This window comes from Protopterus annectens, chromosome 2.part1 (genome assembly GCF_019279795.1).
Source record: "Protopterus annectens isolate FY-2018-M chromosome 2.part1, PAN1.0, whole genome shotgun sequence".
NCBI lineage: Eukaryota > Metazoa > Chordata > Ceratodontiformes > Protopteridae > Protopterus > Protopterus annectens.
This window is the reverse complement of record NC_056729.1, coordinates 343,917,592-343,932,927: the sequence shown is the minus strand read 5'-3', so window position 1 is coordinate 343,932,927 and position 15,336 is coordinate 343,917,592. Positions and strand designations below refer to the sequence as shown.

Below are 15,336 nucleotides of genomic sequence, written 5' to 3'. Positions count from 1 at the left end.
GGTAAACTCATTGTCCCTGATGTGTGGCTTTAGCCAGGTTTCTGTTATAACTGCTGTGTCAGGGGAGTAGGTGGCTTGGAATTCACTAGCTTTGTTAACTATGCTGTGAAGGTTAAAGTTTGTGAATAGTAGGTCAGAGTTTGATGTTTTTGGGAGTGGGGGGCAGGGATGGGAGTGTATGTGGGAATGAGCAGAGTAAGATGAGATTTTTGGAGGGGAGGGGTGTTATATGGACCTGGGTTGGGGTGGATGTCGGCACGTAGTTTAATTTTTGTGATGGTGTGTAGTATGAGATGTGTTAGTTTGATAGCCAATTTAGGGTGTCTATGTGTGGGGGAAGTTGGACAGGAGGTTTTTAAGAGTTTGAAGGAAGAAAGCAGGTAGGTAGAGTTATTATACATTTGTGGGCAGATGTCACAGAAGAAGTGGGAGAGTGGGTTGGTGGTAGTTATTGGCAGTGTTAGAGAGTTATTGTGGTAAATGTGCAGTGAGGTGGAGTCGTGGGTGAGGTACAGTGAAAGGAATAAGACAGTATTTGTTATTATGTAGTTGAGACAGTGCATGGTGTGTAATACGGTGGGGTAAGAGAGCTGTGATGATGTAGATGGTAGTGGAGAGAGGATAGAGATGGTGTCTAAGAGTGAGAGGTGGAGAGGGAGGGATTGAGGGGAGGGTCAGTGGATGTGGATAGGTGGAGAGGGGAAGGGGGTGTGGTAGGGTACCTATAAGTTAGAGGAAGGTGGGGTGAGTGGGAATGGGGGTAGGGGAGTGGAGTGAGCCAGAGCAGAGTAAGGGCGAACTGAGCAGGTTGAGCCAAGCACTGTAGTCTGTACCCAAAATAATCAATCTATAAAGGTGAAAAAACTTGCCGAAATGCCTAGCCTCAGGTTAGTAAGATTGTAGTCTATGAGGCTGATAACAAGGAGTACTGGGGATGTACTAATAAGGGAGTTTTTGTGAGACTAACAATGGGTAAGATTGCTGATTATACGCGGCTTTATTGGTTATTTTTCCCTACACAGCGTGTTCTGTTGGTGAAAGGTACTGGATTGGAAAAATGAGCTGGCCATTGGAGACTTTGCTAGCCTAATAACACATATCACAAGCTAGGCAATTTGCTATCAGGGTTGATTGTAACTGAGAAAAGCGAAAGGATGGGTCATAAATGCTAAGGGAGTCGAGTGACCTTTTGCGGGTGGGATATGGACTAGAAATGCTACCCAGGGAGTTAGAGTGCCACTAAATTACAAAAAAAAAAGGAAAATTACAGATGTTACACCACAGAAAACCAGCTACCAGTCAGTTTGGAACCTACACTGCAGGTCAGATGGTAAATTAAGATGGATGCTAGTAGACTGCTGGATCACCGCTGTTCCCAATTTCCTGAAGTGGGAAAACACTTTAGTAATGGCTTTGATAGTGTAAACTGCAGGTCAGGTGGTAAATTAAGGTTTTTGCTAGTAGACCGCAGGATCGCAGCTGTTCCCAAGTCCCTGAAGTGGGAAAACACTTTAGTAATGGCTTTGATAGGGTAAGTGTCAGGCACACTAATGTCTTGGGCACACTGGGGATGCTACTATGGCTGCTAAAACTGGGGATTTGAAAATCTAACTTGAAGGGTCTGAAAACAGCTTTCAGGGATTATTTTTAAGTTGTCAGAGTTGCTTTATATGTCATCAGGTACCTGTGCACCTTTACAATCTCCACAAGTTACTTTTGTAGCTTAAGAATTAAGGGACAAAATACTACTGAAAATTAAGCATAGACTTCCACTACTCTCAGACTCCAGATTTCATACAGTACATTGCAAGAAACTAATGTACAAAAAAAAAAAAAAAAACACTTTTAAGCTGATAAACTGGCACTGGGCAAACAAGGTATCTGGAAAGCTGTGCCTCTTCCTTCAAAGGAAGGTAAGCAGTTAAAATGTACAAACTACTGCAATTGAAGGAGGTCAAAGATAAAGAAGATCGGCATCTTACTGCATCTGTTATCAAGGGGTTTGAACATATAGTGACACACACACACACACATATATATATATATATATATATATATATACACACACACACACACACACACACACACACACACACACACACACATATATATAACCTGAACAATGGTGCCTGGCATTATATACATATAATTATAGATCATATCAAACATTTACAGATGAGGATTTCATGTCACCCTTTATTTTATTTTGGAAAGAGCCAATCCTTTTGTCAAAAAAGTTAGGTAGTGTACAATTTAGGACACTAGTCAAGATACAAGGGTGTAAGGCACCCTAGCTCAAAAAGGCACCTTAGCTCAAAAGCCTTTACCTATGCACATTCCATTCTCTCTAGCTACAGACATACAGATCACTGGTTATTAATAAACTTGTCACTTCTTTTACCCTCCACATGGACATCTGGTGTTTAGTATCACAGGATGCACACCTTAACCACCTAATCTTGATAAACTACTTCAATACAAGAACCATACTCCTCCAATTATAAGAAACCCTTGGGAGGCGCATCCATAAGTGTCAATACATCTCTATGATCAAACAGTTAATTGCAGATCAGCAGGTTTCAGACCTTTCGACAGTACCAAAGCTGCACTGCTTGCATCCACTGTTCACATTTACCTCCAACTGAATAGTAGTACACTAATTCACCAATGTCCTTTTCTTTGATCTAAGTTATTTGACAGTCCCACACTCTTTAATGCATATCTATCTATCAGAACTTGGAATAACATTGATGTGTGCTGTGGCGGTGGCTTGGATTCACTTGCAAAAATTTTTGTGTGAATTGTAACTGACAGACTGGCCATTTTCAAGCCCTTATTATGAAAACCAGCTTGAAACAACTTAGAGTCATGAGCACTTTTGTGATGCTGCGGGAGTTCTGAAATTCTAAGAATTGTCCAGGTTACTTCTTCCTGTCTAAAAGTAAATAATCATGATATTTTGAATCATATGCTAAGATCGCAATGAATACAAGTTAGATAATACACAAAATAACAGTGAATTGCACTCTAAACCATGGTCAGTTATTAAATAGTTCTGAATGCTTGCAGTATACCAAAAGGATAGTTTATATATTAGCCTACAGTATTAAACTTCTGATAAAAATGTAGGATTGTGTTTCTTTGTTGCTGTCTTTTTTTATGATAACAAAACTTAATATCTCAGAACAATTTATTATAGAAAGTCTGAATCTTAAAAGGGAAGAGTTTTCAGATGTTTGTTCAAATACTATTAAACATAACATTTAAGGAAAAATAAGACTGATTCTAACAGTACTACTTGATTAAACAGCATCAAATATATAATGGTAAATATAAATGCTCTTACATGACACTCTACACTATGATTACAGCTAAAATATAAAACATAAGAATGTAGTAATAGTACAAACATACTATACAAACAGAAACAGAAAGATCAGAATAAGTAAATATGTACACAGCTAAATAATTAAATATGTCTACAAGGGTGGGAGGTTGCCATAGTGATTAAGGTGTTCACTTTATAGGCACAATGTGCAGGATTTGATTCTCACACGGGGTAATTGGTTGGGCCTGGAATGGCCCACAAGGACAGTTAGCCTGGTACTAATTTATGAATTTATGATCCTATGAACAACTTTAGACATAGTAAATATAATAGAAAAAAATATAAAATCATCGGACCTACAAATGAATACATTTGAAAATAACAACCGACTTCTCCCTACAGTACACCAGGGAGATAATGTGAGGTACAGGGAAAGATGACTGTAGAGATATTCAGTTTGGTCACCTTATAATAAAGATTTTGAACACCCATTTAACTTTTCTTATTCATAATAACTCACTGACAGGCTTTTTAAGATGATGCATATTAAAAACACGAGACACATTAATATGAATCAGAAGAATGAGCTAAGCACTGTTAGTCTAATGGAGAGTTTGAGAGGTAGTTTGTTCATCTTTTTCAACAAACTATGAACATATTCCATGGTAGAATGTTTTAGAGTTACATCATTAGGTCATTCTTTATTTGTTTCAAAAGTTTTGTCCATAACTGAAGATTTCATATTGTTATATAAATAAAGTATATAATAAGTTCTATACATAAATGTGATTTCATTATACCTGTTTTTTTTCTCTCTTATATAAAGGTCTGATTTTAAATGCATACTTATTAATATTAATATTCATGGATTGAATAATCCAGTAAAGAGGGGGAGTCAATTCAAATATTTGCAATTACATAAAGCTCAAATAGTACTTCTACAGAAAATGCATTTATTTAATAAAGATGTAAATAAACTTTCATTAAAGAATATTTGGTTTTAGCAGGTTCTGGCTTTCGAGCTAAAAGAAGAGGCACCCTCATTTTATGGAAGAACTCAACAGTAATGCCTAAAGTAAAAGTGTGTTGATAAAAATGGTATGTTAAGCATTGTTATAACTGAGTGGCACAGAAAACTATATACATTGGTGAACTCTAACTGGATTCTGGGGTTGGAGCAAAAGATGCAAAAAATTACTTATAGACACTAAAGCCTATTGGTGAAGTCATAATGACTAGTGATTTTAATTGCATTTTATCAGACAAAGATTCCACTACAGATAGAAAGCTGAGAATCATATCTTCAGCCAAACACTTAACGAATTTTCTAAATCTAATGAATTTAAAGGATATATATGAGCTAAGGAAAACAAATTCACTTCAATTTAGCTATTATTCATATAAGATATGGAACACGATTTAGAGTATGATGACTTTCTAAAAATAGTGGACATAAAACATTCCTGTTCAACATCCTTCAAAACTGTCGTGTCTAAATAAAACAATGGTTTCCCTAAAGTACTGACCTTTGAATGTTAAAAATGGGGTAGTTGTGTTTAAATAATCTAAAAATTCACCAGGTTCAGTGGTGTTGCCAGACCAAATAATAAAGACATCATCCAAAATAACAGAAATAACTCTTAATACTGGTACTGTATGTGGAGGGAAATACAAAATTCTTCTTCCACCAACACAAAATAATGCTAACAAACACAAGGGCTGCCGATGTCCCCATGGCTACACCCCTTATCTGCTCAAAACAATCTGCTTCAATGTATACAAAAAGTGTTATTCAAAACCAAGTCCATTGCTTCAACAACTATACTGATACTGCGTGTGGTTAAATTCAAGCTACTAATTAGAGGTTCCCGTGACCACAGTAACCCTTCCTTGTGAGGGATGACCAAGAATAGGTCTTCAACATAAACCATCAAAAATGTTACCTTGTCGTTGAAAGGAACCTGGTGCAACATATCTAAGAAATGCCAAGTGTCTTTCCAGACTATTTTTTTGTCATCAAAAAAAATTTCAAAACATGATCTACAAATTTTACTAGGGGTTCAGTTTTTGACCATTGTGCTGCTACTATAGGAAGGCTGTTGAACAGGGATGTTTTATGTCCACTATTTTTAGAATATCAACATACTCTAACAGCTTATTACATTTCAACAGCAATCATCCCATTTGGCTGAAGAAAAATGTGGTCAAAACACAATTTATAAAGTTATCCCAGTTGGTATCTGCACAGAACATATCTTTTAGTTATGTACTTACCATAACTTTAGATGTTTGGGATCCATCTCGCCTACATTCTGTACTGATGGGCTCGGAGCCGATCCCTCGGCTCCGACTCGGCATGCTATGCTATAGAGCGAAGCCTCTTATTGGCTGAGCTATTCTCTATCCCAGGATGCACCACCACTAATTCCCCAGATCTTGTTTGTCCGCATTCATGCACACATACATAACTTGTTTATATAACATTGCCAGATGTTTCAAGATGAAACCATAGGATTCGGACCGTCCGATCTCTTCTGATCTCCAAGGAAGGGGGAAGGAGGGTGGGTTATTGAGAATGTAGGCGAGATGGATCCCAAACATCTAAAGTTATGGTAAGTACATAACTAAAAGATGTTATGTGATCCTATCTCGCCTACATTCTGTACTGATGGGACAGCGTCCCTAGCACCTAAATCCTGGGTGGCTCACTGGAAAACACTCCTGAGCACTGTGGAACCAAATGAAGCTCGCCCCCGAGATGCCACATCCAATTTGTAGTGGGAAATGAAGGTGTGCGGGGAAGACCACGTAGCCGCAGCACAAATGTCACTAATGGCAAGCTTAGAATGGAATGCTATTGAAGTAGCCATAGCTCTTGTAGAGTGAGCTTTGACAGAGGTCGTAAGCTCTTTATTAGAAGAGGAATAAGCTTGACTAATACAGTCCCTGATCCATTTGGCAATAGTGACCTTTGTGACGGCTTTGCCCAATTTATTATCAGAAAAGGACACAAACAATTGATCTGTTTCCCTTGTTTGTTTGGTCCTATCTAAATAAAAACGCAATTGCCTGTGGACATCCAATGTGTGGAATATGTATTCCGCTTTGTTTGAGTACTTTGGAAAGAAAACTGGAAGTTCTAATGACTGTTGTAGATAAAAACTAGAACAAACTTTAGGGACAAATGATGGATTTGGCCTGAGAGATACTCTATCTTTGTGAAAAATCAGGTACGGAGGTTTTACAGACAAGGCTTGAAGCTCTGAAACCCTTCTGGCAGAAGTAATCGCGACCAGAAGGGCAGTTTTCCACGATAGAAATTTCAAATCACATGTTGCTGCCGGTTCAAAGGGGGAGGAAGTTAAAGCACGTAATACCACATCGAGATCCCATGGAGGAGCAGGATGAGAAATCGGAGGTCATAAAAGTGCAGCACCTTTCATGAAGGTCTTACACAATCTGTTGCTCATTAAAGGTGAGTTTATAGATTCATGAAAATTGGAAATAGCTGCCAATTGAACCTTGATGGTAGAGACTGAAGAACCTTGATTGAATAGGGAAGTTAGAAATTTCAGGACTTCCGATACAGGAATAGTGATGGGATCCAGACCCCGGAGTTGAGCCCAAATAGCAAATCTCTTCCATTTGCTAGAATACAATTTCTTAGTGGCAGACTTGTGAGCCGAAGATAAGATATGTACGACTTCCAGGTCTAAGGTATGATTCCTGACTATATTCGGAAGAGGAGGAGCCAAGCTGTTAATTTCAAGGTGTGGAGGGACTGGTGGAGTAGTCCTGACTGATGAACTAATAGATCTGGGATCTGATCCAGGAACCATGGACCGTCCAGTGCATATTTCCGAATATAGGGGAACCATACCTGACGAGGCCAGTAAGGAGCAACTAAGATCATTTTGCTCCCCAAGCGAGACGCCTTTTGGATCACTCTGGGAAGGAGGGGAACTGGGGGAAAAGCGTATAGCAAGCAGGTGGGCCAAGGATGGGCTAGTGCGTCCATAGGGCTCTCCCCCGGAGCCGGAGTGAGTGAGAAGAACTTTCTGCACTTCGCATTCAGTGGGAATGCGAAGAGGTCGCAACAAGGAATTTCCCATTTGTTGAAAATCTGAGTTGCAACCGTATAGTTCAGAGACCACTCGTGTGGAGAGAGGATAGTTCTGCTCAGTCTGTCGGCTATCACATTGGACTTGCCAGGGATATGAGTCGCCACTAGAAATCGTTTGGTCGACAGTGCCCATTCCCAAACTCTCATGGCCTCTCTGCAAAGGGGGTAGGATCTGGTCCCTCCCTGCTTGTTTAGGTACCAGACTACTGACATGTTGTCGGAGTGAACGGCAATTACGCCCTGAGGGAGGTAATCGTGAAGGGCTTGTAGGGACAGAAACACCGCCCTCATTTCTAAAATGTTGATATGAAGGAGGCTCTCTTCCGAATGCCATTTGCCTTGGACTGACCTGCCCAGGGAATGCCCCCCCCAATCTGGGAGGCGTCCGTAGTCAAAGTGGCCACAGGAGGAGGCGGAACAAAGGGTCGTCCCTGATCCAGATTGGAGGGCACCAGCCACCAGCGAAGGTCCCGTTTGCAGGTTTCCGTGATCCGTATGAGGTGACTGAGAGGGAGATCCTGAAAGGACCACTGTGTTGAAAGAAGCCACTGGAGAATTCTCATGTGCAACCTTGCTAGGGGAACTAGAAGAACCGTGGCGGACATAGATCCCAATAGCTGCAGGACCATTCTGGCTGGGGCTTTGGATCTGGGAAGTAAGGCTTGAACTTGAGCCTGTATGGTTTGTATCCTCTCTGTAGGAAGATAGACCCGCATTCGGTTTGAGTCTATCTCTACTCCGATGAATCTTATGCGTTGAGATGGCAGCAACACAGACATTGGCCAATTGAAGGTGATTCCAAGGGAAGTGCCCAGTGATATTGTGGCTTGTAGGCTCTGCAATAGTAGATGCTTGGAGGTGGCAGTCAGGAGCCAGTCGTCTAGATACGGAAACACCTGGAATCCTAGACTTCTCAGGTGAGCAGTCACAACCGCCAAACATTTGGTGAACACCCTGGGGGCTGTGGTGAGACCAAAGGGCAGCGCGCGGAACTGAAAATGAATGTCTCCTAGGCTGAAGCGCAGATGTCTCCTGGACGCTTGATGTACCATGATATGGTAATAAGCATCCTTGAGATCTATGGAGCACATCCAAACACCTTTCTCCAGCAGTGGGAGAATGGATTTTAGGGTGACCATTCGGAACTTGGACTTTTTGACTGAACGATTTAGAATGCTGAGATCCAAAATGGGCCTCAAGTCCCCGGTCTTTTTTGGCACCAAAAAGAATCTTGAGTAAGTCCCTAATCCGATCTGGTTTGCGGGGACCGGTTGGATGACTCCTTTTTGAAGCAGCTTTGAGACGTCTAAGGCTGCAATTTCCCGTTGACTGGGTGGCGGGTCCGGGATTTTCTTGGACGGAGGTGGGGAGTGAGAAAAAGGAATGGCATAACCTCCAGCGATAATTCGAAGCACCCATCGGTCCTGAGTGATACCTTCCCAGGCTTTTAGGTGCCTCGAAAAACGACCCCCGACTGGCTCCGGAGCTGCACAGTCGGGCAATCCCTCAGGGATTGTGAAAGGCTGAAGAGCCACGAAAGGACTCGCGGTCTCCAGTGTTGCGGGGGCCTCTGCCGCCTCTGGGATGGCGTCTTCCAGAAGAATTTCCCCCTCCTCTGCCTCTAGAAGGGGGATCGTCCTGCTGTGAGGGATAAGACTTCTGAGATCTACGGAACCACATTTTCCCTCCTCTTTTAGCCTTGGGGTAAGGCCGAAAGGGAGTGGAAAATCGTGCCCCTACGGCAGTCAAAGTCTTACCTTCTTGCTCGCAGCGGGTCAATGTGTCCTTTACCTTGGGTCCAAACAAAGAGGACCCATCAAAGGGAGCGTCGGCAAAGGAAGACTTGAAGGCTTCCGCAAAATGACACCGGCAGAGCCAGGCTTGCCTCCGTAGAGCAATACCTGTACCCGCCACTCTACTCGCCCCCTCGGCCGCATAAGAAATGAGCCTCATGGACGAGTTTGATATGGATGACAGCGTAGCCAACTGAGAGCCAACCGTCTGGGCCAGCTGCTCAGGTAGGTTACCCAAGAGGGTATCTGAAAGCTCCTTGATCAGATCCCTCTGAAACCTGGTGAAGTGCGTTAAATAGTTCAGGGATCTTAAGGTAAAGGCCACTGAACTGAGGGTGCGCTTACCGTACCAATCCATGCTCCTAGACTCCTTATTAGGAGGATGGATGGACGTCGAAGCCTCTGCTACATCTTGTTGGGTAGCAGATGCCACCACCAAGGCATCTACAGCCACACCTTTCGTCAAAAATTCCTTTTCTGGGGGTGCTGACAGGAACTTATTTGGGCAAGCAGGCACCGGTTCCACAGAGTTTGGGTGTTCCCACGCCCTTCGACAGATCAAATCTAGGAGCTCGTCGAAGGGCGGAGACACCCAGGAGGCGGAAAGCTGAGCCCCGAAGGCCTTAAGGAACACCGACTCGTCAGCAGAAGGGGGTTTGGAATGCAAGTCCCTCGTTGTTTGAGGGCTTCCAGGATGTTTGCAAAGGAGACATCATCTGAGGACGACTTAGGGGACCCCTCTGCATCATCAAGATCAGTGTCTGACGTGAGAGACTCATTGGGGGAGTCAACGTGCTTCCTCTTGCACGATCTTTTCCTTGGGGGTTCCTCCGAAGAAGCTTCAGAGGGACCTCCAGGAGGGGGGGAAACCCCAAGTGGGGGTGACCTCAGGCCCCGGGGCTCCACTGTCTATGGACAGGGGGACTGCCAAAGACCCAGTCTCCGTATGCAGGGAAGGTGCTGGAGAGACCGTGGAGGTAGCCAAAGAAGATTTGGCTAACGCACTCCTCATGGCCCTGAAGGCCGGACCACCAGAATCCTGGGAAGGTCCAACCCCCGTGACCACAACAGTAGATGGTACCCCCGCAGCCGACGCACCGAGAGGAAGGCTTGGGACCGAAAACATCAGTCCCGAAGCGTCCCCCCCGGGGGCGACAGAGGAGGTTCGCGTACCGAACGCCGACTCAAGAGCCGGGGTTGGAGTAAGGGTCGGGGCCGACCCGAAAACCTCCTTCGGCTCCACCAGCACCGGCTCCAACTGTGCCGAGGCTGTTGGAGGAGGAACCATAACTACAGGGTGGACCATCGGCTCCGAAGCCGAATGGGCTGGAGCCGAAACTAACTTTTGGAACACATGAGACTGGAAAAGTCTTAGGAGCACCCTGTCGATGTCCGAATCAGACATCTTGGAGGATCTAGATGAAACCGATCGGGTCCGAACCGACTTCTCCATCGGCTCCAAAGGACTGGGGGACCGGCTCCGAATGGACTCGACCAATATCGGTTCTGAGGGAGATCCCAAAACAATTTCCCTCGGTGCCGAGGAGGGCTTCGGCGCTGAAGGGGAAGAGTCTGAGCCGGCAACCCTTATTGGCTCCAAAATCAGTGGAGCCGATGAAGGTGACCCGCCTCTCGATGCCCCAGTCCTCAGCTCCGAAACCAGAGGAGTCGAGACTGGAGGCATCGAGGCAGACCGTTCCGCCCTCGGCTCCGAAGTCTGTGGAGCTGATGGAGAAGCCTGCCTAGGTTTCTTAGCAGTCGGTTCCGATGGGCTGGTCGGAGCCGACGCTTTCTTCTTCTTGGTAGGAGAGGATGAGGAAGATAAGGCCTCCTCGAAGGAGGGTTTAATCAGCCCTTTCAGTATTAATTTATTCTTCCTCTCTTGGAGGACTCTAGATGAAAAGGTGTGACACACGCTACAGGACTCCTGTAGATGCTTGGCGCCTAAACAATATACGCATGAGGAGTGGTCATCGGTTATAGACATCTTATAACCGCACCTCGTGCACTTTTTAAACCCAGAGGGTCTATGTTCTTTCGACATAATGCCTATCAAAAAACACTAAAACAGTAGAAAGAAGCACTATCTTGTCAGAACAAATACTCTACCACAATACAAAAATTTAACTTTAAAAAAAAAAAAAAAAAAAAAAAGTTTAAACGCTACAGCACACGATAGAAAACTCTAAAAAGGAGGGCCAAGACCCTCTAACTTAAACAGGTACTTGACCTCCTTGAAAAAAAATTAGAGAAACTAGCTGAAGAATAGGGGAAGGCCCCTCTAACTTAAACAGGAAACCTTTCCCTTAAACCAACACACAATTTACCTCAAAAAAATGAACCAAAACACACTCGTACAACAACAATAGCTGTTAAAACAGCTTTTGGGTAAGAATAAGGAATTTCCTGACAGGAAACTTTAGAAAAAACAGTACTTAGCTCAGCCAAGTTTGAGACCATGTCCTAGCTTGTAAGCGGCAAACGAGATCTGGGGAATTAGTAGTGGTGCATCCTGGGATAGAGAATAGCTCAGCCAATAAGAGGCTTCGCTCTATAGCATAGCGTGCCGACTCGGAGCCGAGGGATCGGCTCCGAGCCCATCAGTACAGAATGTAGGCAAGATAGGATCACATAACATCATATATTATGAAGTTAAGACTTTAATTAGGATGTTTCGTGAAATGGATTACACACTGAATTTCACGGAGGGATTGGTGGCCAATGTTGTCAAAGAAAGAAAGAAAGAAAAGGTCGATATAAACCAGTACTAAAATATGGGTTGGTCGTTGCCAGGTCTTGCTCCCAGGAAAGTAGTCCCAGCATGAGCCTTTCCACAGTGATATACAACAGTTTGCTAGGTTCTATGTTTGCAGTTACAACAGTACAAATAAGGAGGTGAAAAACATCTCGTCGCATAATTGGACCATGTATATTAAAACACCAGGGTTGGATGGGAAACTGAGGCAGAATCCCACTGGGGTTTACAAGAATAGTGCTAACTTAAAGATCACCTTTGAAAAGGTTCCTCATAGAAAATGGGAGAAATACATGGCTACAAAAGGCATGTTTAAATGTGAAGCTTGCAGCCAATGTACATTCATACAGGAGGGCTCCAGTTTCACTATGGTTAATTATGCCAGAACCATTTACCCTAATGGGAAATTCAATTGCAATATCCCAGGTGTGGTTTACCTAGCCCAATGCTGTACCTGCCCATCATTTTATAACAGAAAGACAGTACACGCACAATGACAAAGGATTTATCAACATGACTAAGTGATTAGGAAAAGGGATACCAATAATGCTCTAGCTAAAGATTTTAACAGTTGTGCAAATTTTAATTGGAGAAAGTTGCTCCATTTGAGAGGGGTGGTGACTGGAAAACATACCTCGAAAGGCAGGAAATGCATGGTCAAATTTTGTTAAATGCAGCAAATCCCCTTGGCATTAATGATAGTGTTTCCATCATCAGTTTATTAATGTACAAAAGGTCTAAAGTTTAATACTGTATTTATTTCTATAGTGTGTTAAATATCTATTTTAGATTTTTATGTGTTGCTGTGTTGTTTCTACTGTAGGCTTTTACACTTTTATCCCATGCAGGGCAGCACTGTTTTTAGTACATATTTAAATGGAAACCACCAGTATCTGAAGAAGTCCACAATAATTTGAAAGATGAAAATGCTTATACAATAAATTTCATGTTGTAAGTGTATGGGCATCTGTAGTTTTTGTTTTTTTGAGTGTAATTTGTGTCTGCACTTTGGTGCAAGTTTATGTAACTTACGCATTATTTTAAGGAGTATATGTAAGCTATGACAAGATTTACAGGCTCCCTCTGTCCATTACAGATATAGGTGCTAGACCCAGGGCACATTTTCAATTCACATCCACTGGCCCAGGTTTCTCCTTTCCTATCTAACAACATTTTTCCACCAGCAGCATATACGATGCCTGTCGTATGACTCTTCTCATCAAGAAGGTAAGGCAGCAATCTCACCAAGGAAGATGCTGCAAGATACTCCATCTTTGAAGAGGGAGAGTCCACTAGTCAAAAGGGATACAAAAGATTCCATTCAGGAGAATGATTAGGGTAATGGGAGGGAGTATGGCCTGATATCAGCACATGCCCTCCACAAAAATAAGTAAAATGCAGTCATTCCTGAGGTTATCATATAAAAGATTTTAGGAGAAAAATGGGCTTAGTACAGTACAGTACTTAGCATAGTAACCAACTGAAGGATTCCACTGAGAAGAATGAATAGACTAAGGCTGGACTACTGGCAGACATCAACAACAGATGGTGGTGAACACCCCAAAAATAAATAAAATATATTAATTCAAAAGGTATCTTATGAAAGATTTTATTAAAAATAGACTCATTACAGTGCCTACCTGGAAGACTCCACAAGCCAGAAACTTCCAAAGTTTTCAGTTTCTTTTCTAATTCTGCAACCCGATTTCCTAAAATTCTACAAAAAAAAAAAAAAAAAAAAAAACTGCATTAGCACAGTTTAATCAAATACTGTCTCTTCTGATATAATGTGCACCCACTATATAAAGGCAACCTATATTTAAAACTCCATGCAGGAGGCTACACACTACTGGCTGCATCACTGCCTATGAATAACTTGGCTAACAATTTCCTTTTGTTGTTACAGCAAGGGTAACCACCATGTAAGACTTCTCCAAAGCTAACTTTGGACTCCTAAAAACAGAGGTGGCTACCTTCACGACACCCATGCAAATGGAGAATAGTTGCATAACCGCCATATCATACACCAATGCACTGTACAAACATGTACACAAGTGCATGGATCTCGCCATACCCAATAGAACCAAGATGCTCTCCTCAAAAAAAAGGAAGCCAATCAGGTGGTCCCTGCCATAAACAAACTCTACAACAGAAGGAGGAAACTGATGCAGAATAAGGTGAAGTCCCAAGACTGGAAAATCTCCCTTAACAGCCTCAGCAAAAGGTTGATATCCCTCATCAAATCCTCTAAAGCTAGCTATGAAAACAGAATTTCAGCAGATAGTTAAGACAACCACAAGGCCTTCTATAGTTATGTAAAGAATCTCCATGACAATACCCAGATTTGCTCTGAGCTACTGCACAATGGTATCTCCTATACCGAGCCAACAGATATTGCAAATATACTGGTGAACAGATTCAGTGCTAACTTTACCCCCCTCAAAGGACCAGTCACAATACCAGTAGATTGCCAGGCACCCAGTATTACTGCTGCACAGGTTAAAACAGCACTGTCCAAGGCCAAGAATAGAGCTTCTATGGGACCTGACAATATCCCTGGCGGTGTTCTACATGAACTACAGAGTGAACTGGCACCTCACCTGTGTGCCCTGTTCAATCACAACCTCACCTCAGGCTTTGTCCCTACCGAATGGCGCACTGCTACCAGTCATCCCTCTCCACAAAGGAGGAGCGACTACAGACCCCGGGAACTATCGCCCCATTAGCCTGACCAGTCTGATATGTAAAGCTATGGAAGGCATCATCATGGACCTAATAAACAAGGAATATAGGGAATCTCCAAACTCTGGATCTTATACAGTTTGGTTTTGTGAAGGGTAAATCATGCCTGCTCAACTTGGTTGACTTCTTTGAGTCAGTCACCAGAGCTGTGGATGAAGGTAAGGTGGTTCATACACCCTACCTTGATCTGGCCAAGGCCTTTGATACCATTCCCTACTCAGGAATCACAGAAAAAATTACTAAGCTATGCATCAACCCCTATATCACTAGGTGGATTGCAAACTGGCTTACATATAGAACCCACAGTGTGAAAGTAGCTAACTACAAGTCAGACTGCCGACAAGTCACGAGTGGAGTCCCACAGGGTTCGTTCCTGGGTCCTCTCCTGTTTGGTAGCTACTTCTCTGAAGTCCAGGCCAACACGAACGGACTCTGGCTGACAAAGTTCGCAGATGATTGCAAGCTGGGAGCTATTATTAATTCCCCAAGTGATGCTGACATCCTACAGAAAGGCCTCACTGAGACCAAAGACTGGTGTCAGAACCATGGCCTTAAGCTCAGTGCCAAAAAATGTGTCTTCATCCCCTGTGGGAAA

General features: G+C 43.0%; 1 protein-coding gene across 3 annotated transcripts in view; it reads right to left on the bottom strand.

Annotated features, from left to right (window-relative positions):
* CCDC149 (coiled-coil domain containing 149) overlaps nt 1-15,336 on the bottom strand; it is a 1,547,151-nt gene that overhangs the window by 567,801 nt on the left and 964,014 nt on the right. For all 3 annotated transcript variants that reach the window (XM_044062178.1, XM_044062179.1, XM_044062180.1), the window contains exon 10: nt 13,640-13,716. In XM_044062178.1, the coding sequence (XP_043918113.1) occupies nt 13,640-13,716 (77 nt within the window). The remainder of the gene's footprint in view (nt 1-13,639; nt 13,717-15,336) is intronic.